Source organism: Balaenoptera musculus, chromosome 13 (assembly GCF_009873245.2).
Source record: "Balaenoptera musculus isolate JJ_BM4_2016_0621 chromosome 13, mBalMus1.pri.v3, whole genome shotgun sequence".
NCBI classification, from domain to species: domain Eukaryota; kingdom Metazoa; phylum Chordata; class Mammalia; order Artiodactyla; family Balaenopteridae; genus Balaenoptera; species Balaenoptera musculus.
This window is the reverse complement of record NC_045797.1, coordinates 13,878,199-13,899,768: the sequence shown is the minus strand read 5'-3', so window position 1 is coordinate 13,899,768 and position 21,570 is coordinate 13,878,199. Positions and strand designations below refer to the sequence as shown.

Sequence of the window (21,570 nt, the reverse complement as noted above, 5' to 3'; positions counted from 1 at the left end):
GGCCTTTGCCTGGACACGTCGATTTGGGACATCTGCTGAAAATACGAGAGAAAAGAGCAGTGGAATGATGGCAGAACTCTGAGAAACACAAACATTTACAGTAACATGATTACTTTTTTTTTTGAAAGGAAAATTAGAGCACAAGGAGTAGTGTTTGTACTCGTTTAAAATTTTTAAAAGCTCTCAAATATTAATAGAGTAAGTAAATGCTAGTCCTTACTATTCTCATTACTGTGTGAAAATGAGGCTCAGTGTATCATGAAGAGAAAAAAAGGTTTCTGCTAGTAATCCAGCAGCAATTCCGAAGGAGAAAATTTAATTTTCTTACCATTTTGAGGGGCAGTCAATAAAGGGTTTTAAAGTCCCCCATGAAACCTGGACCCTTTGAAGAAATGACTGATTACAGGGTTGGGCCAGGAAAAATACAAAGTGAGCCTAGAATACCTTGTGTCAAAAGGCAAAGAAGTGCTTCAAGATCACAAAGGGATGTAAATAGGACGTAAGAGCTGGCTTAGAGGGGCTCCCACTTACCAAATTTGGGATGATTTGAGCGTCAAAAAGAATAATGAATTTTAACACACTGAATATAAAAAGAATCTGGGTCTACAGTGATATTTCAAAGCACAAGATGAAAAAATGGAAAGTTCTTCTTTCACACACAAAAAATGCCACTTAATAAATGTAGAATGAAGGATAGAATTTAAAAATCTTCAAGTCACGACTCCTATTTAATAACTGATTCAGGCTAATAATCATCAACAGATGTTAAAACCATTGGGTTAAAGTTTGTTGAAGAACAGGATACTCATGTGGCCTCACAGGTTCCTTCTTACTTATCAAGTGGAAAGTACCTTACATTGCAAAGATAAGACAGATACTATCTTAGGCAAGTTTAGCAACACCAACAATGGGATGAACTGACATCACGTGCCTTCTGATGTCATACAAACGGGAAATACATATCATCTAGGCAATATTGTTCACTTTAAATCTAATCATGAAGAAACACTCAGACAAATCCAGAAATGTGGAACATTCCATAAGCCAACTAGCCTGTACTCTTCAAAAATGTCAGAAAAGACTTTTTTTAAAAAAAAGGGGGCAGGGGAACTGCTCTAGAGAAAAGAATGAAACAAAGTAGACTAAACCCAATCATAAACTTTGTCTGAGTTCCCAATAAAAACAAAACAGAAACATATAAAGATATAGACTATTTGGGGAGCAACTGGGAAGTACGAATTGTATATTAGATATTATTAAATCAATGTTAAATTTCCTGGGTGTGATAATGGTGTGGTGGTTATATAAAAAATGTCCTTGTTCTTAGGAGTTACATGGTGATACATTTTAGTGGCAAAGAAGCATCATGATGACTGAAATTTACTTTCAAAGGGATCAGCAAAAAAAAAAAAAAAAAAAGAAGAGAGAGAGAAAGGAAAAAAAGATTATAGACATAGAGAGAGGAGATAAAGCAAATATAACAAAATGTAAACACCTGGTGAATTAGATAGAGAAATGAATGTTCATTGTACTATGTTTCCAACTTTTCTATAGTTAATTTTTTCAAAATAAAAAGTCAGGAAAAATATATAAAGTAATCTATGTGTGGCCAATATGCTATAGTTGATTTTATTTACATGAATATACTCATAACTGATTTAATACTTTAAAAAAAGCCCACCATGAAATTCCTTCCCATAAAAGCTAACCAAGGTGGACCAACATCACCTCTGGCTAGTGTCAGCAACATAATTTGTCTTGTTTTTTCCCCCACATGAGTCAAGAATCATATTTGACTTACCTGTGAAATTAACAAACCAGCAAAACACTTATAGCACTCAGCCACCTTATCAAAAACAACTTTAAAAAAGCTGTAATCTTCTGGTTTTAAAATAATTTATTTCATAGGTCTGTTTTAATTTCATGTCTCAGAGCATACATTATTTAACCAAGAGGTGCTGGACACAGATTGTAAAAAGGGAGGAAACATTTAGGATAAGAAACCGCCTCAATTCCATTAGAATTTGATCCTACCTTGTAAAGTCTTGCTAGGATAAATTTCTATCATACTTCTTTTGTGCTTACAAAAAAACATTAACTTCTGAATTTCCAATGTTGTAAATAAAAATTTTTACATTTAAGTATGCATTCATATTGACACACAAGGCAACCAAATAATTGTCATCAACATTAGCAAAATGTATATTTCCTGTCACTGCACTAACATTAAACTAAACGTCAAACCACAAAAACATTGTGACTAACATTAAAAAGGCAAGCTGTAAGATACGCAAAGCTTATAAAGGACAAATTGCACATGGTTAAGATGGGACATCATTTGACAAGGGCTGGTGGTGTGCATATGGCTGCTTTTTTTTATAAGAAGGCCACCGGCAAACAGGGCAACAGTGTCGGCCCCCAGCCAACCACATCACAATGCAATTCTGATGGAACACATGACCACAAGGCAACCCCATTAGCAAACATCCATTTTCAAAATTCTCTAGGCAAACAACACATTCGGTACAGTGCAGCGTATCAGCAGGCCAAGTTAACCAATCAGGTTCCATGTCTTCATTAGTGCCGTATGATCCATATGACCGCCTCTTCCTTTCATAAGGGCTGGTCTGACAATAGTTATTGGCACACGAACAAGCCTCAGCATCACAGTGACTTGCTCTTCCTGGAGAATTGTGAAATACGCTTTGTTTATCTTCCAATACTTCCTTCTCACTGCTAAAAGTGTCTATGCTCTCACTGTCTGAGTCATTTTCAATATCTTGAGAACCTTCCAACATCTCCTCTTCAGACTGGACTCCAAGACATTTAAATCGCCACACTGGCAAGTTTTTTATATAATCAGTTGGTATCAGAGGGTGAAGCCAAAGGTCAGGGAAAGCTAATCGCTCCAAGAACAAGTCAGGGTCTTCGTCCCAATCAGATTCTACAGGAAAGTTCTGAAAAGAAGCAATCGGGTGGAAGAGGTAGCTGGTGTACCAGTCCCACAGGCTTGATAACCACTCTAAGTTATTGGCATTGACTTCATCATTGTTGTTGTTGCGCCGTCTCTTCTTCTCAAAGTAATCGACTAGTAAACCATGTCCAAGGTATGTACTAAGAAACAAGGCTGGGTGTGAAGAATAAAACATCCAGTCTGCCCTGACCCATGAAGCCAGCGTGGTTGTATTGGAATATCTCAACAATTTTAAGCTATACTCGTAAAAGCTATCTAAGTAAGGGAGCTGTAAAAAGCCCAACACAGGTAGCCAGGAAATAATTAATAGAGAATTATATGTCCCTAAAGTGCTTATGAGAACCACAAATCGTTTTATGGTAGCTCCTTGTGTGATAAATAAGTCCATCCAAGCCATAAGATTAACTAGAACCAAGCTCAAAACAAACAAATCATTTACTTCAGGTTGTAATGAGCGCAAAAATGAGTCCATGGCCTGAAGGGATATAAATTCGCCTGTGTGGTTTCCATACCTGTAAATTCCTTCAGGAGTTCTAAGTATGTATGATGGCATGTTATATACACCAATATCTGTCATATAACTCTTATTGTCCCAATTTTCCACATTTACAAAAATAAACTCAACTCTTCCAGTAAACTTTATGCTTAGTGCAGAGAAGAAAGCTGGGGGCTGGTCAAGGTTTGCAAATAGGTATATTTTTACCCAGTATTGATCACTTTTATTCCATTCTTCTTTCAAACGTTCAGCATTATAAATGGTTTTGATCCGTGAAGCTGCATGAGCAGTTATCCACTTAAAAATGTGCTCTACTTCAATCTTGCGGCCGCTGTATTCTTTAAGCATGACTTTCCCTTTAGAAGTACTTGTTTGTGGAACAGACATAATGAGTGTGGATCGTACCCAGCCTCTTCTCCTGCAGTATCTATAAGAGAGGAGACTGTAAGTAAATAGCTAGGCCGCTAGATGAGCTAGCTTGCTTATCTTCACTGCTGTGCAAACAGTTTGTCTTTTCCCTGATACATTTCCTTAGCACCTGAAAGATACCCTCTCCCCAAAAACAAATTACCTGTAAACAATCAAAAGTAGTACCAATACCTGGCAGTTGTATAAGAGGAAAAGCAAGCTCTCTTTTTATCATATTTTTCGTTTGTATCTCTATGTTTCTTTTCTTTCTCTCTTTTCTTTCTTTCTTTTTTTTTTAAAAGAAAAGTGTAGCTTGAAAAGCCTTAGAGCCAAGAGAATTGGCAAGTACTTCCAGCATCTACTATGAAACTACTAATGCATTATGTGCTAATAAGATCCTAAAGATAATAGGAAAATAATTCCTGTTCACAAAGAATTTAAAATCCTATTAAGGAGACAAAAGTATAAAACTGTATATATTCTATTACTAAATAATGTAAAGGAAGTTAAAAAAAAAGGGAGTATCACTGGGAGTTTGGGCTGGTGAAGATTTCACGAAAAGTTTGGGAATTGAACTAGCTCTCTAAGGATGGTTAGATTCAGGTGGGCAAAGAAGAGAGAAGGAAATAGATTATCTTATATGCTGAGTCCCTGACTTGAATGCCGAGCTCCTGAGGGTAGGAGCCATGCTGTACCCACTTATTAACCCAAGCACCCACCACAATGCCTGACACACACAAGCACTGCCATAAAGTAATCTGCACGAAAGCTCACCTAGAAAAGAGCAAGTCCTATATTTTTCTGTACTCTCTCATCTCTTTAATGAGGACCATGAAGAGGGGTATTTGCAGAGATACTCAGAGAAACAATTTCCTTTAAAAAAAAAAAGTTTTTTTCTAAAAACCTACCATGTGGAGTTTTACAATACATAAATTTACCTCAGTAAAGTTGGAAAAAGGAAAATCTACCATGTGGATACATTTTGTTCACTACAGATTTGTAAGTGGATGGTAATAAATGTTTAATTTTTAATTTTGCTATTCAGAATACTGATGTAAAAATTATAAATGTTATGCTTTACTTAGAAAGTATGGATTATATTTTATTAAATTCAATAAGCATATTATACATTTATATGATCAGATTAAGATAGAAGTCTTGATGTACGTGGCATATGGTTTTATGATGATAATACAATTAATTAATTTTATCTCAGGAATTTCATGATATAGTTTAAGATAAGTGAAGACAACATGTTATGTCACAAAGACAAGGTTAGTAACGACTCTGGGAAACTATCTGGGTGACTCAGGATCAGAGACTACGACTCAGCTTCTTGTTGAGTTGATTTACTTCCTTAACAAGATAGATACCATTAATGTCAATATTGCTTTAATTGAAACGGGTTAAGAATTATATACTCCTACAAAATAAAATATCTTCTATTCTCTAACAGTGTATTTGTCCAATGCAAAATAATAGTTCATTGACATGGTATTTCCACCACCCTCCCCCCAAAACAAGTCAACTACATATAGATAGTTGCCTTATTCACATCTTAAATATCTAACTAGCTTTACTTTTTTAATTGCATAGGATACACATTTCTACTCTTGGTCATTCTGTTCATCTTTCTGTAACCACCTCAGAGAATATTTGGCTTCTGATTTGTGTCATAAATTAAATGACAGTCTTTCAAACAGAAAATTTTACTGTGTAAAACAAGCAAAGTCTTATCTTAGTGCATACATTTCTTCATGGAAGAAAACAAATGTACTATGTACTTTCTTTTCAGTTCAGAACTAAGTGACAGTTTTAAGGTTTATCATTTCACAAGAATTTAAGAGTACCCAGGACAATAAAATTTTGTATGCCATCATGTATCTTTCAAATTAAATCATGTTTTCCAGACTTGAAATCCAACACACAAATAAAGTATACCATATTAATTTTAAAACCCCACTGTTAGACAGAAAAGACTAATGTTCATATCAATATAAAAACTTTTTACTGCCAATTTAAAAAACCTTTTTAAAGGTCTGAGTAAGTTCAATGATGACACCACGAAAATATCCTCTAGTTCTTAAAGTAAACCTTTTGAGATCTCTTAGAGAATTTGAAGACTAAAAATGAGTTTTAAAAAAACATGACTAGTGAGTTCTGGCACTCCAGTTTCTGGTAAGGCATACTATATTTAAAAAGCAACCTTGGTATTCTGTTCATAAAATGCTGTTTCTTCAGACAAGGTCATTGGTCTCCTTGGCCTTCCTGTCCTGCTCACCAATCTTCCCTTTACTTTCTTTTCCCTGCTTAGCCCATGGGCACGCATCCCTGATTCTTTCACCATAAGCCCTCCTGGCCCATGTATCACTCAGCTCCTGTAATTCCAGTGCCATCCCACTCTTTACTATCTCTGCCCCGCGTCTCCAACCTCCCGATACATATCCCACGTCACTTCCTACTTTGTCCAAAGGTGGGGGGAGAAAAAGAGTAGAGAATAGACCTGACAGGGGAAAGGCCCCTGAGATAGATCACTGGGTTGGGGAATTAGAGGAACTGGGGCCAGGCACAATGGCTGTGTGGGAAAGAAATGAAAACTGCTGCCATGGACAGAGTCAGACACTGTACAGAGTGGGGGTCCTGAATGTTCTTAAGGGGAGCAAAACAGGTCAGGAAAATACTACTATACGATGGGGCCAGCACATCAGAGGCTGTCCTGGAGGCCACGCAAGAGAAGGAACTACAGTCAAAGACAGCAATGTAGGCAGCAGCGTAGAGAGTTTTGCTGTTGTTAAAAATCTGAGATCAAGATGATGACTGAATTATTCAACATATTAAAATGCTTGCTTGCTGAATAACACTATTCTCTGCCCAGTTACACCCTGCATTGACATTCTGAACACGCTTTTCTATTATCTCCCTATTTTGTTCTTCTGTATCTCCATAATCCTCAAAAAAAAAGAAAAAAAATGACCCTGACTAAGCACAGCATCTATGACAAGAATAGTTCTTACTCTAGTTGGAAGCCTTTCCAAATAAAAGGAAACGAACATGACAATACTGAAACTGATACAAGTAACTCTGCATCAAGATCTTCATCTTTGTGATGAAACTAAGGAAGATGACGTAAAAGTGCTTCTTTAATAACAAAAAATTATAGCTGCAGTCAACAAAAAAGCAAAAAGTTGCTCAAAAAAGGTCTCTTCCGTCATAAATAAGAGGTGGGATTATCTGAAGACGAAGATGAAGGATTTAGAGGAAACTTGGAGGTAGATTATATGTATCTCTTCACTGCTGCTCAGCTGGTATAGAATCAAAAAGGGCTTTTCAAAAGAAAAGCTAGAAAAATTTGTGCTAAAGTCCACTGGACTCAATTATGACACTTCTGATGCATTTTGCTTTATAAAATTACATTAAAAATAAATTTTAATTTACTATTTCCTTCAGTTTTTCGTGCTGAATAGATCATCTTCACTTTATGTCATGCTTAGTTTCATTTTGAATTCTCTATTGTTATTTAAGAACTTAAGTTAGACTGAAATATGTTTGACCTTTATATTTTTGTACATTTCTTTTTACTTGATATAGTGTTCAAAATGTATTGTTTAGTTTATTCATTAAAAAAAATAAGTTCTGAATATTATTCAATAAATCAGTGATCTTAATACTGACTTTGGCATTATCTGAAAAAAAAATCAAAACATCAGAACTATCATTTATTCTGGTATTGCAATCACCAGTGGGAGGGAAAAAGATCTTTCACTTAGACCATCTGGGAATGATGGAATAAGACTAAATGCCATTGTCTTTGGTAAACACAAGACAGAAATAAGAATGATTTCCTTTTCATAAGAACATGAACACTTACGCTATCTTGGACATTTCAACCAAAGGCATTAGAATATGATCAAGGTTCTGTGGTGAAGATGAAAATGGGAGCTTTGTGGGTAAATGAGGAAACTAAATGTGAGTCAGGAGACACAACAAGTTCCCTTCTTATCCCCAACTTTTAAGGAGTCCTCCTACCACACATCTCAGCCTACACTACAAGTGAGCAAAACAAGGACAGTGAGGAAAATCGAAGCAAACATAAGCCTGAAGGAGAAGGGCAGGAGAATCTGAGGTGAAGCAGTGGTGGAGGAGGGTTTTCTACAGCGAATGGGTCTCCCATTGAGACCACATATAACGGACATAGATAAGCCAGGCGTATCTACCTACATTAGAAACTACGTAACATGGGGGCTTCTCCACACATATCATATGCCCCGTTCTCAGCACTGAACAGAACATGCTGTACGTGCTAATCTTTTTTTTAAAAATAAATTTATTTATATTTGGCATTGGGTCTTTGTTTGCGCGTGGGCTTTCTCTAGTTGCATTGAGCGGGGGCTACTCATTGTGGTGTGTGGGCTTCTCACTGCAGTGGCTTCTCTTGTTGCAGAGCACGGGCTCTAGGCACGCGGGCTTCCATAGTTGTGGCACGCAGGCTCAGTAGTTGTGGCTCACGGGCCCTAGAGCCCAGGCTAAGTAGTTGTGGCACACGAGCTTAGTTGCTCTGCGGCATGTGGGATCTTCCCGGACCAGGGCTCGAACCTGTGGTCCCCTGCACTGGCAGGCGGATTCTTAACCACTGTGCCACCAGGGAAGTCCAGCTAATCTTTTATTAAATGTCTACTGAATGGATAATTAAATGAACAAATGAATTCAAGTCATAACTTGGAGGAACTAGAAATTGAAATAAAACACATTTCAAAGAAGAAACAATGGAATAATGAAACAAGAAATAATGTGACAGACTAAATACTGGAGATGATGACAAAAAGAAAAACAAAAATGCCTGCAAAGAATTTTGTCTGAGAAAATGGAAAAAAAAAAATAGTAAAGGACAGAAAAAGAAAAGGTAGAAAGGGCACACGGTTTACTAAAGAAAAAGATGAATATGAATTTGAACACCAGGTTTAGGGAACAGAGTCTATCTGGGGTACTTGTATGGCAAATGGAAACGAGTGTCAAAATGCAAACTAGAGGTCCGAATTATGAAAGAAGATTTAGATCAGCACAAAGGTGTCACCTAAAGCCATCAATGTACTGAAGCCTCCTTGGGAAGTAAAACTGAAACAAAAAAGACTGAAGACATACTCTAAAGAGTCACCCCCGTTAGAAACAACATAGAAGAACCAGACAAAAAGAGATCTCAGAGAGAAAGTAAATAACTGCCAGTTATCAAAAACTATTAATCAAATACCTGTGTAACTAACAATGTGCTAAACACGCTAATTAACTTTCAGTTTAAACAGGCTTCTAATACCACTGTCTTTATCACATTAAAAAAATTCTGGTCAGAACTCAAATTCTAAGAATTGCCTAATCAGCTTACCTGGGGTCACTGGAACAGTTAAACGTGCCTGTACGTATTCCAAATCTTGACACCTTTTTCACCATTTTCTCCCAGTGGATTTTACCCACCAAAGGACTTCTGTCATTTGCTATAACCTATTCCCCCAAAAAGAAAAACAGATACTTTAATCACCTAAAATGGAGTCAAACCAACCATTTACAGCTATAACTTTACTTTTTTTGAAAAACATATTCTGTTCCTAGGTCTTGTTTACTATGTCATCATATTATCACTGCAATTCTTGTAAAAGGAGCAACTGTCCAGCTGGAAAAGATTTAAAACACTGAATATAGTACATTAAACTCTCACACTCTGTGGTAGTTATGCAGAGGGGGAGTCAAAACCATATTAAAAAGCTAGCCACATTCTCCTCCATGTGGCTTATCCTCTAGAATTAACTTACACAGGAAGAAAATGGCCCTTGGAGTCATTTCTCTGCTCTGAAAAGAAAATTTTAAATAACCCAAATAAAGCTTACTAAAAATTACCACATGTGGGTTCAACGAGTTCAAATTTCACTTTTTTAAAAGTGTAATTATGGAGCCAAGAGTCAAACACATGTTTTCTATTAAACTATGCTTGACTAAATCAACATACTACTACTATGGCATTTTTCTTAACAATCACGAAAGGTTCTAACATATTAAAAAATTACCATTAATAAATTCTACATTCTTGAACTTCTAACTTCAAATTTGCAAATAGCTTTCAAACAGTTAGGATTGGGAGAAGAAAAAAAATTTTTTTTAAATGTAGATTAACCTTCAAAATATGCAGTGACTTTTCTCAGACTTTCTAATTGTTAATACCCTTTCCCTTTACTCCTTATCTTCCTGATTTTAATGAATAGAGATACCAGTAAAAAACAAACAAAAATTATATATTAAAAACAAAAATAACTAAATGGGAACTTAAAGGAAAGCCAAAAGTGTCCTATGTCCTCATGAACCCATCTGTTTGATTTACTTTAAGCCCAGGGTATACAGGCCAAGTTTATTTTCATGAATGCTATATTACTGATATTATTTAATTCAAAATTACAGCACAATACTCTGGGGGCCTCTAAACTCTCTAGGAGGAAGGGCCATTTTCACGTTCACAAAGCCTCCAGGAAGTGAAATCCCAGGTGAGTGTGTGCAATGAGTGCCTGGGAGAGGCAAGAGTTGGTGCAAATACCTCACCTCTGGTCTCTCCGCTGGGAAGTCTAACAAATTTCAAGGGCAGTAGGAGGAGAGAACGTGCATGGTGGTGACAAGTGACTTAAAGTTCACTTTATGTGCCAACAGATTACTGTCCAATAACCTTTGCCATATATCATTGATACTATCATCCTCATACCTACAGAGACACACATAGGTATGTAACACTTTGTAACATAACTTTGATGCTTGATAAATACATATACAAATATACAATTTAGGGCATTGAACAAATGGTTCTGATAGTACTTTTAAGTGAAAATAAATGGCCTTAACGAGGGAGGCACATGTTATTAAAATGCTCAGACCGTTGAGGTAACCAGGAGGAGAGCAATCTGAGGACACGGTCTTAGTAGGTGAAAGCACTTTCTGAGGAGGTTCACACAGGTTACATTACCCAGTAAGTTCCTGGCTTCCACATTTTTCCATTGTCTAAAGGTGCTTTATAAATTTTATCTGAAGAATAAGGGAGATCAAGCAAGGAAGGCTTTTCTCGTCTCTTCTTTTTTTCTTTTCCTACCACTGAAGAGTTAATATGGTAGTTCTTTTTTCCATCAAGTAACCAAAGAAATCTTGAACTTATTTTTCAGATTACTCAGAAGGATTAAGAAATCTCTGTAAAATCATATCGCTATACTCCCTGGTCTTTGCCCTGTTTTTTTAAAATAACTCCCCTTTCACTCCTATTTCCTGATCAAGGCTGCAAATAACCCAGACACTTCAGGTCTGTATTCATAATGACACTGTGTCAAGGGGTTAATCAAGCGGTTGCTTTAATCAGTGTAGGATTTGGCCCTCAGTCTAGGGGCATCTTTCAGTGAAGATCCTGATCACTGCACAGTCATCCAATGCTAGGAAAGGAAGTAGGAATGAGGGGGCTGTTCCAGGCACCCCTGGTTACAGGACAGACAGCAAAAGTGTGTGAAGAGAGGTGGTGAATATCTCCGAGGCAGGTACATGACAATGTTTAACCCCAGGGCCTTATTTATTCAGCAAGCTATTCCAACATCTGCTTTGAAGAGTGTAGTAATTCCTGACTAAGAGAACCACACAAAAATGAAAAATCCCTTAGGCAGTGCATGAAAGCATTTTATTTGACTCTTTAGTTATATTTACGCAATTAGAAATTGCTTTGTCCAATGTCCTATATAGTTATATTATTCAACTGAAGGTTTAGCATAAATTAAATTTCGTGGAGGCCAAATTAAACAACCACTAAAAATGTTTTAACAAAATAACTCATCTGGCTTGTCACATGGCACAACAAAATACTCTAAGCCTATTACTACTGTGTCACATCAGTAAGAGTTTCCAAGTTATAGCTCACATCCAAAAGCACGCACAGTGATTCTGAATGGCATTCACTCTGCTGGTGAAAGGGGAAACATTTCTCTGCAGTTCACGAAGGATGTTGCATTCTCTGTGGGGAATATTTTCAGAGACTAGAAAAAACTAGATGAAAGTACAGCCTGAGTTCCAAGTCTCAAGTCTGGAACAGACGTGGCAACACCGGCTAGCAGTGAAGCAATCTTTCCATCCCCCTTCCCAGGGTATCTGCCTCTCTAACCAGCATCCCTACCCTTGCTCACCATTGTATTTATTCCCTGCAGCTAGTATGGTGCCTAAGTCAGTTGGGCACTTATTAAATATTTATGTTGAATTAAACTATTTCAGCTTTTTATGGTTTAGTAACTCATTCTCTTACTTCTGATTATATAGGCTCTCTAAAGGCTCCAAGTTTCCGATTTCCATTATAATTAAAGTCCCTTCCCCAGCAACCTGTCATCTGGGATGTTTTCTGACAAACATTAGCATAACTAGTACCTGGCTATGCAACTGCACATCAATGTTCTTGACCCCAGTCACACACAAAGACTTCCAGTTCAGTGTATTTAAAAATACACTTTTTCCAGAAAAAAAACTACTAAGTTTTTCCTAGTACTAATTTTCCTGGTTTCTACTTTATTGTCTAACAGTTCTTTAGGATCTCTCAAGATGGTAGCACCATCACAGACCATCTAACTGAGCTGGAAAAGGTAATCTATGCTAAGATTTTTTACTGGCCCACACACTTTAGTAAACCAAGCTGTAAGCTGTCTTATGGCACAGACTGTAGGTTATTCGTCTTTTTTGCCCTTATCACAGGTTCAGCTGCCACACATTAGATTTCAACAAATATTTGTTAGATGGTTGGATGAATGGATGAAACCAGTGGTTTGCTGGTAAATGTTTAACAACTAGCTGTCTAGAAGAAAACAGAAGCTCTGATTTCTAACATTTACTTATTTCCTTGGTGTAAATACTCCCACATGGCTGATTTCAAGTTACCAACGTGACACCTCTAACTGTGGAGTTGGGAAGGGATGTTAACAATCGCCCTTCATGAAGCAGTTTGAGCTGGCTCCAGCACAGCACTGGAAGGAACTGAGTTGGACAGTGTGAGATGCTAAGTTGCCATATTTTCTGATGTCAGTCTTGTGTAGTCCAGTTAAACTTACAAAGAAAAACTGGGCCTCAGGTTATTGCTTACTCCCTTCCACATGTATTACACTGGTATAAGAAAAAACCCACACACTTTGGCCTATTTTTTAGAGGTGGGTTTTATTACTAATCAGAACATCTGTCATTTCGCTTTTAATACTGTTAATCCCCATACAACAACATGGAGGCTAAATTAAATAACATAACTCCATATAAAAGGAGTGTAGAGCTATATTTTTCTGCATCTCTCAATATTTCATTATAACAGCGAGTTTCTACTTTCAAAATCATAGACCACAGGGACTTCCCCAGAGGTCCAGTGGTTAAGACTCTGTGCTTCCACTGCAGGGGGCACGGGTTCGATCCCTGGTCGGGGAACTAAGATCCTGCATGCTGCATGGCATGGCCAAAAAAATAAATCATAGACCAACCTAAATATATATATGCAAATTGTATAAAATCATTAAAAGTGAAGATGAGTAATTGACAAAAACAAAATTCAACATCATTTAATTATTTCTTTGGTAGCCTCACTAGCTTTCTTTATGAGTAAACACAAATAAAAGCTCTTCACCAATACAAAATAAAGGATAAGATGGCTTGCCAAGTATTTCTCCTTTAGCATAGTGTCAAGAGAGGAATAAATAACTTAGAACCTCCCTGAACAAAACTACTGTCTAGGAGTAAAAAATAAACAAGTTTTAAAACAGCTAGTAACTCTTTTCAGCCAAACAGGAACTGTATTAACATAATACTACACTAAATATTGACCTAAAGCTTTACTTTAAATCATATGATGCTTTTCACTGCTACCTCAATTCCACTGCTGTTTAATTCCTTATGATGTGACAAAGCCAGTAGAGAACAGATAGCACATCCCTCTTTGAACTTCTTTGAACAAAAGTCAAAATGTAGAAATAGAAATGTTAAGATAAGGATAAATCCATAAAACCCACAATGTACACTAACTTCTCCATTTCAAAAGCCTATCTACTGGGACTTCCCTGGTGGCGCAGTGGTTAAGAATCCACCTGCCAATGCAGGGGACACAGGTTCAATTCCTGGTCTGGGAAGATCTCACATGTCGTGGAGCAACTAAACCCATGCACCATTAACTACCGAGTCTGCGATCTAGGGCCTGTGTGCCGCAACTACTGAGCCCGCGTGCTGCAACCACTGAAGCCCTCGTGCCTAGATCCCATGCTCCGCAACAAGAGAAGCCACCACAATGAGAAGCCCACGCACCGCAACGAAGAGTAGCCCCTGCTCACCGCAATTACAGAAAGCCCGCGCCCAGCAACGAAGACCCAACACAGCCACAAAAAAAAAAAAAAAAAAAGCCTGACCAAGAATCTTTTGAAAGAGAAGTAACTTCTATTTGTGATGCTAAAAAGATTGGTAGGCAGCAGAATCAAAGAATCCACAAAACTGGAAATAAAGAGCTAATGAAAGATACGAGGTCAGGTTAGGAACAAAGCAGGGAAACTTAGAATGTTAGAAAGAACTGATAGAAAAAAGATGACTTGGTTCTTTCATGGATTACATAGTGTATTGTTGGTAAAGATGTCCCATATGTGTTGCTGCTTTAGAAACTAAAATTAGTTCTTTCCACCTCATATTACAGAGAATATAGGAGAGACACGGAAAAGCTTCACATGAAAAGAAGTGTGCTAACACTCTGCTTTAATGTAAGGATAATTCGTGAGCAGTAATACATCTTAAAACAATTAGGAGAAAGATATGAAGACCATTAACATGTATTATTCAGAAAATAAACTCATGAGTTACCGAGAAGATAGAAATCATAAGGGATATAGAATGAATTAATTAAATTATAGAAATTCATGTTTCATTTTGTAGTGTCATTCCACATGCAGTGTCACCAAAAAAGATAATCAACCTAGATTATCTTTTATTATTACCAACCCATTCCAGAAAAATAATGAACTGACCAAGTGATGGAATAGCTAAGTCATATACCCATTTATTAAAGTCACATTTTCCCCAAATCAGTAAATCTAGACATCCTTTCAATGACATATAAAGTCTAAAGTGCTAATTATCAGTTATATGCTACCTAACTGAGAGTTAGGTATTCATCTGAGAGTGTAATTCATCTGAGTAAGAAAATGATATTGGAAACCTGGGAAGAAAAGAGGAAAGAACTTTGATGTGCTTAAATATTTCTTATCCAGGATACCTAAAATAAATGCAATATGAAGAAGACTGAATTGTTTGGGATCTATGCACCCTCACAGATTAAAAAAACGACAATGATAGAGCAAACTGAAATGAGTCAGCTTCTTTTAAAACAAATAGAAAAGAATGATAATTCAAATTGCTACAAACTGAATTCTTGAATGTTATCCTTCACAAGAGATGAGATAAATATAATCTGAGCTGAAAGAATGACAAGCAACTGAGAGAGTATTTCTCTTCTGTTTTTAGAAGATATTTTCAATTAAAAAACAAAACAACATGGCCCTCTTTTAGGAGCTTAAACCAAAGTGTCTGTGTTGATTAGCTTAGCTAGCGAGTTCAGAGTGCTGAAGGCACTGTGACTGAGGTTTCGATCTCAATCTTCTCAGTTGTCCTGCCAGAGACTGTTCTTCCAACCCAAGCCAGCCATTTGACAGATGTAAGCCACTGGCCCGAGGGAACACAAGCCAGAGAGTGGTGATCAGTGCAAATCTTGAAGGTCACTGGAAAAATTGTGTCTTACTGCATCATTGACTATTGATGTCTATGAAGTTTAAAAAAACATTTTCAGAGAAAAATAATTCAGTGATTAGAATTTATAATGTTTACATTCACTACCATTCATTACTTGTTTTTCACTTCATTCAAGTATCACCTTATCAGGGAATTCTTTGCCACTCTCTTGTCTCCTTACCCTGCTTATTTTTCTTCTTAGCACTTTCCACTAACTGATATTATATTAAATATTTATTTAGTTAGTGCCTCCCTCTCCCAACTGGAATGTGAGCTGCCTGAAAGAGCAAGGACTTAGCCTGTTGTAAGCTCCTGGTATATCTCCAGAGCCTGGTGTACAATTAACTGCTGAATGAACTGTATGAATTTTGTAACATCTTAAGAGAGTTTAACCCATGCTTATCTTTAATATGACATAGAAAAATAGTAGATCATTTATAAGCCAAGACTATAATGCTAATTAGTGAAGCAGAATGTGTTCGTTGTCTATAGGCAGCACTCTATATACCAAAAGAATTTCCAGACTTTTGACATAGCTTTTTCCAACTTTGGAAGGTGTTCAGCATCTTTACCATTCATCTCTATGGGACCGTTCAATGTGCGGACAAACATGAGACATAGGACATAGGGCAGTGGGACTGGTTATTCAGTTCAATCTCAGTAATAAAATTGAAGTTACCAAAACCAATAAGTCTTCTTCGATCAAACTATCAGAAATAAATATCTGGGAAAAGAAATAGAATAACTATTTATAAATTAAGGCTTTAAAGATGCTACAGTTTATTTTTTCAATACCAATAATTTAACACAGAAATAAACTAGAATTTGATGGATAATGTATAGACAATACCCATACCCTCCTCCCAGTTTCTCTGTTTGCTAGACTTAAAAAATGCCGAATTAGATTATCTGGAGGGTAAAAGGTCAACACAATAGGAAGGTTGTAAGTAAAGGAAAGGTCATGGATATCCAATGCAATCACCTGAAGAATTCCCAAACGTCAACCCGTTAGCCCAGTGGACTATAGTACTATTCTATCTTCTTTAGGTGTATATGTATTTATTTGAGGCCATGTGCAACAGAATGTCTATCTATCCACAATCATATTGCAAATCAGTGACAGGACCAGATCTGCAAATAAGGTGTCTGGACTCAATAGCTTTTTCTACCCTATTTTGCAGTCATTGTTCTCAGAAAGAAATATGAAGCAGCAATTATTTTGTTGCTGAACAAAATATACCCTGAACCAAACTTTGCCAACCCCAGTGTGAAATAACAAGAACACTGGACAAGAAATGAGAGGGCCTGGGATTTGATTCTGGTTCAATAATCATAATTTTAGCTGAATTCATGTTGCTAATTTATTTAATATGTTACTTTAAGTGAACTTATATTTTAAAAAATTTAAATAACTTTAGACTTTCCCTAAGCAATATTTATGAAATTACATGTTCAATATAATATTGATTTTTCTAATTTACATAAAAATACACAAATGATAATGTGTGTCCACTCATTTACCATGAGTGGCACATAAACCACACTTTGGGAAGCATAAAAGATGATTTTTAAGGCCCTTCATAGCTCTAAAATTCTAATATGCTAATTAAATCTCACAGTTTTGATAGCGTAAGAGCTAGGGTTTAAAATTATAATCTCATCAATTTCATGAGCAAAGTAATAAGTGCCCCCATCATTCCCCACAATAGTTCTTCCTCTATAGGCACAAAGTTGGCTATAGTTCTTTCTTTAGAAACAAAAATGACTTGGATCACTGAATTAAAAACTGGAGTTAACAAAAGCTGAGAGAAACAGCACAAATCACTAAATAAAAGGAATATATATGTGTTTCTTACTTTATAATGCAGATCCAACAACTAAAATGGATTTGCTTCTGCTGATTCTAAACAAAACAGTCAACCCTCTTTCCCCAACACTTCCCTTCCCCCACTCTTTAATTAATTTTCATTTTTGTTGGTCTGCAAAACCTCTTTAAGGGGACACTGGAGCCTCCCTATGAGAAGTGAGTTATGTCTAAGAAACATGACACAAGTACACAGAAGTGTCACCAGCTGGTGACTACTATTTTGGCAAAAATAATTTCACTTCTATCACTGTTTCTAATACCTGAACCAGCCAGATGCCATCTTTTGTGTCTTCTACAAGCTCATAGAAGTGCATTTCACCACTGAAATTGGTACTAGAAACAGATTCAGATGCTTCTTCTTCTTTGAGTGCAGAATAAAGCTCACCTTCCATCAGGTCACCTGAAGAAAAGAAAAAATAACACTAATAAGATTGCAAAAATCTCATGTTCCCAACTTCAATGATAAATGCTACGTTATACTGTTAAAAAATTATGTCATTGTACTTTCATTGCACTCTACAGAAAAGAAGAGTAGAACCTGAATACACCTATTTAAGATTCATACATTTAGTAAATATGTAAGAAGAACCTTCTATGTGTCAGGCAAAAATGAACAAAACAGATAAAAATCCATCTCCTGATGGAGTTTATATTCTAGTGGCATCATCACATAATTTATTAGGAAATTACTGAATTTATACCAGCCCAAAAAGCCATCACAATATTATTTAGTTTTTGTCCAGGCAACAAATAATTTTTAAACAGTATGATTTATATACTTCTGACTTACAAGAATTAGAAATGGGTTTACAAAATTTGCAATCACCACCTGTGTAACATAGCAACAGGGCTTACATGACTTGGAGGTTAGATACAAAAGTTTACCTATAAGAACAAATTTCATATTCATACACAAATTTACAGTGTAAATTTACACCTTGTATCATCAAATAAAAAGTAAAGAAAAACACGTCAAATTATTTTAACTTTTGTCTTAAATGTTAACAATGCAAAAACAAGCACTGTATCATGACAGCAAAACCATTCACAACAAATATTTAAATTATAAAGTTAAATTGCTATACCAAGACCTTTCTGCTATAAAATGTGTGATCTGAGTCATATTTTTGTGAGCTGTGTGTATTCTTTAAATATTATGTGCACTCCTTGTACACTCAAAGTTACAAGTATTTTTAGGCCCAGAGGAAGGCAACACTAAATAAAGGTCACAAGAAAAAAAATGTGGTATCAAATTACTTTACCATGAAAAATGATTTGGCTTGGGCAGTTAAGGTACTTTTCACTTCTAAACCTAGAAAGTTTATTTATTAGAGATCTTCTACTTTACTTTATTCCCCCTACCCTACATGCCAGCCATGGTAGTAATAAAAGTCACCATAAACCAGTCAGTAAACAAGAGGCACAATTTTATGCAAATAACACACAATTTTACGTTTTCTCTAAAGAAAAATGCATCACTTTTACAGAGAGTGTTCCCTCCTCTATCCCAGTAGTGATCTTAACCTTAACCTGTGAATACGTGAGTGCTCAAGTCCTCTGGAGTTAGTATTCTTGTCTATCATACTACATGGCTATAAGATACTAAATAAGGAAAAAAAAAATTGTCTTGCAAAAGACACAGCTGACAGATATACATGAAACAACAAAAAAAAGATAACTATCAGTTTCAATTGCTTCCTACAGCAACCCAGAATGCCTTTCTCAAATTACAGTACATTCCCCTTCCAGGAAGTGTATCTAAACCAAGATATATTTTGTCCAGGGGTGAAAAAAATTAAGCACATTTCTCACCCAGTCCTACCCCAAAACCAACAGTTATTGAAAATGCATTCTTTAAGATGTTAAATATCTCTTAGCTCAATTCTATCCATATGTCTCAACCCATTTAAGCTGATGCAGCCCCTGTGGCACAGAAGGGAAAAAGTAGTTTACACCCAAGATATAAGAATTAAAAAAAAAATCCTTACAGAAATATAAATAAACTCTTTCGAAACAAACAAGATAGGCATTCACAAAAAATATTCACCTTATTTTCACCAAATTTAAAGTATGAAAAGCTAATACTGTGCCCTGTACACTTTCTCTGTATTTAAACTCATTATTTAAAATCTAAATCTTAGAAAAAATTTTTTCTATTTAATTTTGTATCTATATGACATGATAGATGTCCACTAAACTTACTGTCATAACCATTTCATGATGTATGTAAATCAAATCATCGTGCTATACACCTTAAACAGCACGTCAACTATATCTCAATAAATGTGGAAGAAAAAATAAAATAAAAAACATATAAAATAAAATTTAAATCCTAGGCCTAAATGCCTCTTTGATATTAAGTATTCCAATGATGTTTTTCCCTCCGGGTAACTTGTTATTACTATGGTGACAAATGCTGCTATCTACAGGCAACGTTTTGGGGTTTCTCTTATATACGTATGAATTTCAACTGACAAATAATGCTTTCCAATTTGTAACTGGTTGACATTTCCGAAATTTGAGAAAAACCCTCAATTTAGTAAACAACACTAAGAAGCTGCACTTTAAACTGTTATTTTAAAATAACCTTAGGAAGACACACCAACACCCCTACAAATAATTCCAGCCCAGCCTCCTCCCAAAAACTGGGATTTACTTTTTTTTTTTTTGGTAGAAAACCTGGACAAAGGAAACCCAGGCAGCTCTGGAAGTAGTCTGCTTAACCCTTCCAAGTACCGCCTCATTCTGGGGGACCACCAGGTACGAGGAAGTACGGGTCGTCCCCTCCTCCGAGTGGAGGGGACCCTCGGGGAGCCGATACTCGCCTGACTTTTCCACCAGTTCCCGGACATCCTTCTTCTCGGGCAACCCCGAGTACCCCAGCCCCCGGCACTCCAGAATGGTCTTCAGCTTCTTGAAGCTGAGCGCCACCGGATCCACCAGCTGGGTGGCAAAGATGCCAGTTTCGTACCACACAATGGCCTCAAAAAACCTGGCCAGGACGAACAGGACCAGAAAATAGAGGAGCAAGAAAAAAAGCTTCAGCCACATCTTCCCCTGCGTCTTCGCTCTTTTCAGAGAGCTCAGAACACGAAGGAGAGGAGGGGAGACTGGGGGAGTGTGGGCGAGGGCACCAGCTCGGCGTGGGGTACGGCGCCCGCCGCCGTCACTGCGGGGCCATCCCCGGCGGGAGGCAGGTGGAGTGTGCGGGGGTGAGGAACAGACCAGGAGGGGCAGAGGCGCAGAGCCTCGCGCGGGGCCTTCCAGTCAAGAGGCGAGAAAAATAAAGGGAGAAAAAATTTAAAAGTCCACCCATGAAACCCCGAAAGGAGAGAGGCGCGGGGAGAGCCCGCGGGTAAGAACAAGATGAGGGCCGATTCCGCGGGCGGGGGGCACTGGGATGTGGCGGGGTCGGCCTTCCTGCACCGTAATCTCAAGGGGGGAGGGGGGAGGCCAAAAAAATCATTCAGATTCACAAAGGAAGAGGGGGCCGGGCTGCAGGCTGCGGCCGGAGGGGCGGCGGTCCCGGGAGGCTGTTGGAGTCGGCCGGGCTGAGGCCGGGCTCCCGCGGCGGCAGTCAAGAGGGCGCGGTGCTCGGCGGGGCCAGGCCCGGGGCCCAGCGCCCAGCGCAGGGAGGACCGGCCGCTGCAGCGCCGCGCCCGGCGCCCAGGCCCCAGGCCCCGCCGGCCGCGAAGGCTCCACGAGAAGCGCGGCGGGGAACGGCGGCGGCGGCGGCGAGTGCAGGTTCGCTCAGGCCGGCGGGCGGCGCCTTTCAGGCGGGCGGGCACCGCGGCCCGGCCCAGGAGGGGGCGTCGCAGTCTCTGCAGAGAGAAATGGGGCGCGCGAGGCGACGGTCCCGGAGAAAAAAACGCAAAAATAGGCCCGAGACGTCTCCCCAGGGCGGCTGTCGGGCTGCCTCCTGGTCACGCAGCGCTCGCCCCGCTCGGATGGGCGGCGCGGGTCCCGGCCGCCGTCCCCGACGCCCCCTCCACCGCGCGAGGCCGCTGCCGTCGCCTCGGGACTACAGGATCCTCG

General features: G+C 38.1%; 1 protein-coding gene across 2 annotated transcripts; it reads right to left on the bottom strand.

Annotated features, from left to right (window-relative positions):
* Positions 1-1,879: 1,879 nt before the first annotated feature.
* Positions 1,880-21,545, bottom strand: RNF103 (ring finger protein 103). 2 transcript variants are annotated; one of them, XM_036872865.1, is made up of 4 exons: positions 20,361-21,545; positions 17,796-17,935; positions 9,256-9,371; positions 1,880-3,897 (listed from the first exon to the last, which is right to left on the bottom strand). In XM_036872865.1, exons 1-4 carry the CDS (start codon positions 20,584-20,586, stop codon positions 2,322-2,324), a joined length of 2,058 nt encoding a protein of 685 aa, XP_036728760.1. In that variant the 5' UTR covers positions 20,587-21,545; the 3' UTR covers positions 1,880-2,321. The 2 variants fall into 2 exon arrangements, with proteins under 2 accessions (XP_036728760.1, XP_036728761.1); XM_036872866.1 differs by lacking the exon at positions 9,256-9,371 and having other exon boundaries at positions 3,683-3,897; positions 20,361-20,971.
* Between the last annotated feature and the right edge of the window lie 25 nt (positions 21,546-21,570).

What these genes read in the sequence shown, in the direction of transcription:
- RNF103 (XM_036872865.1), bottom strand. Translation starts at nt 20,586, where the DNA reads ATGTGGCTGAAGCTTTTTTTCTTGCTCCTCTATTTTCTGGTCCTGTTC. An exon ending in ATGGCATCTGGCTGGTTCAG is followed by an intron (nt 9,372 to 17,795) that starts GTATTAGAAACA and finishes TTGGGGGAATAG; the next exon opens with GTTATAGCAAATGACAGAAG. An exon ending in AACTGTTCCAGTGACCCCAG is followed by an intron (nt 3,898 to 9,255) that starts GTAAGCTGATTA and finishes CCTCTCTTATAG; the next exon opens with ATACTGCAGGAGAAGAGGCT.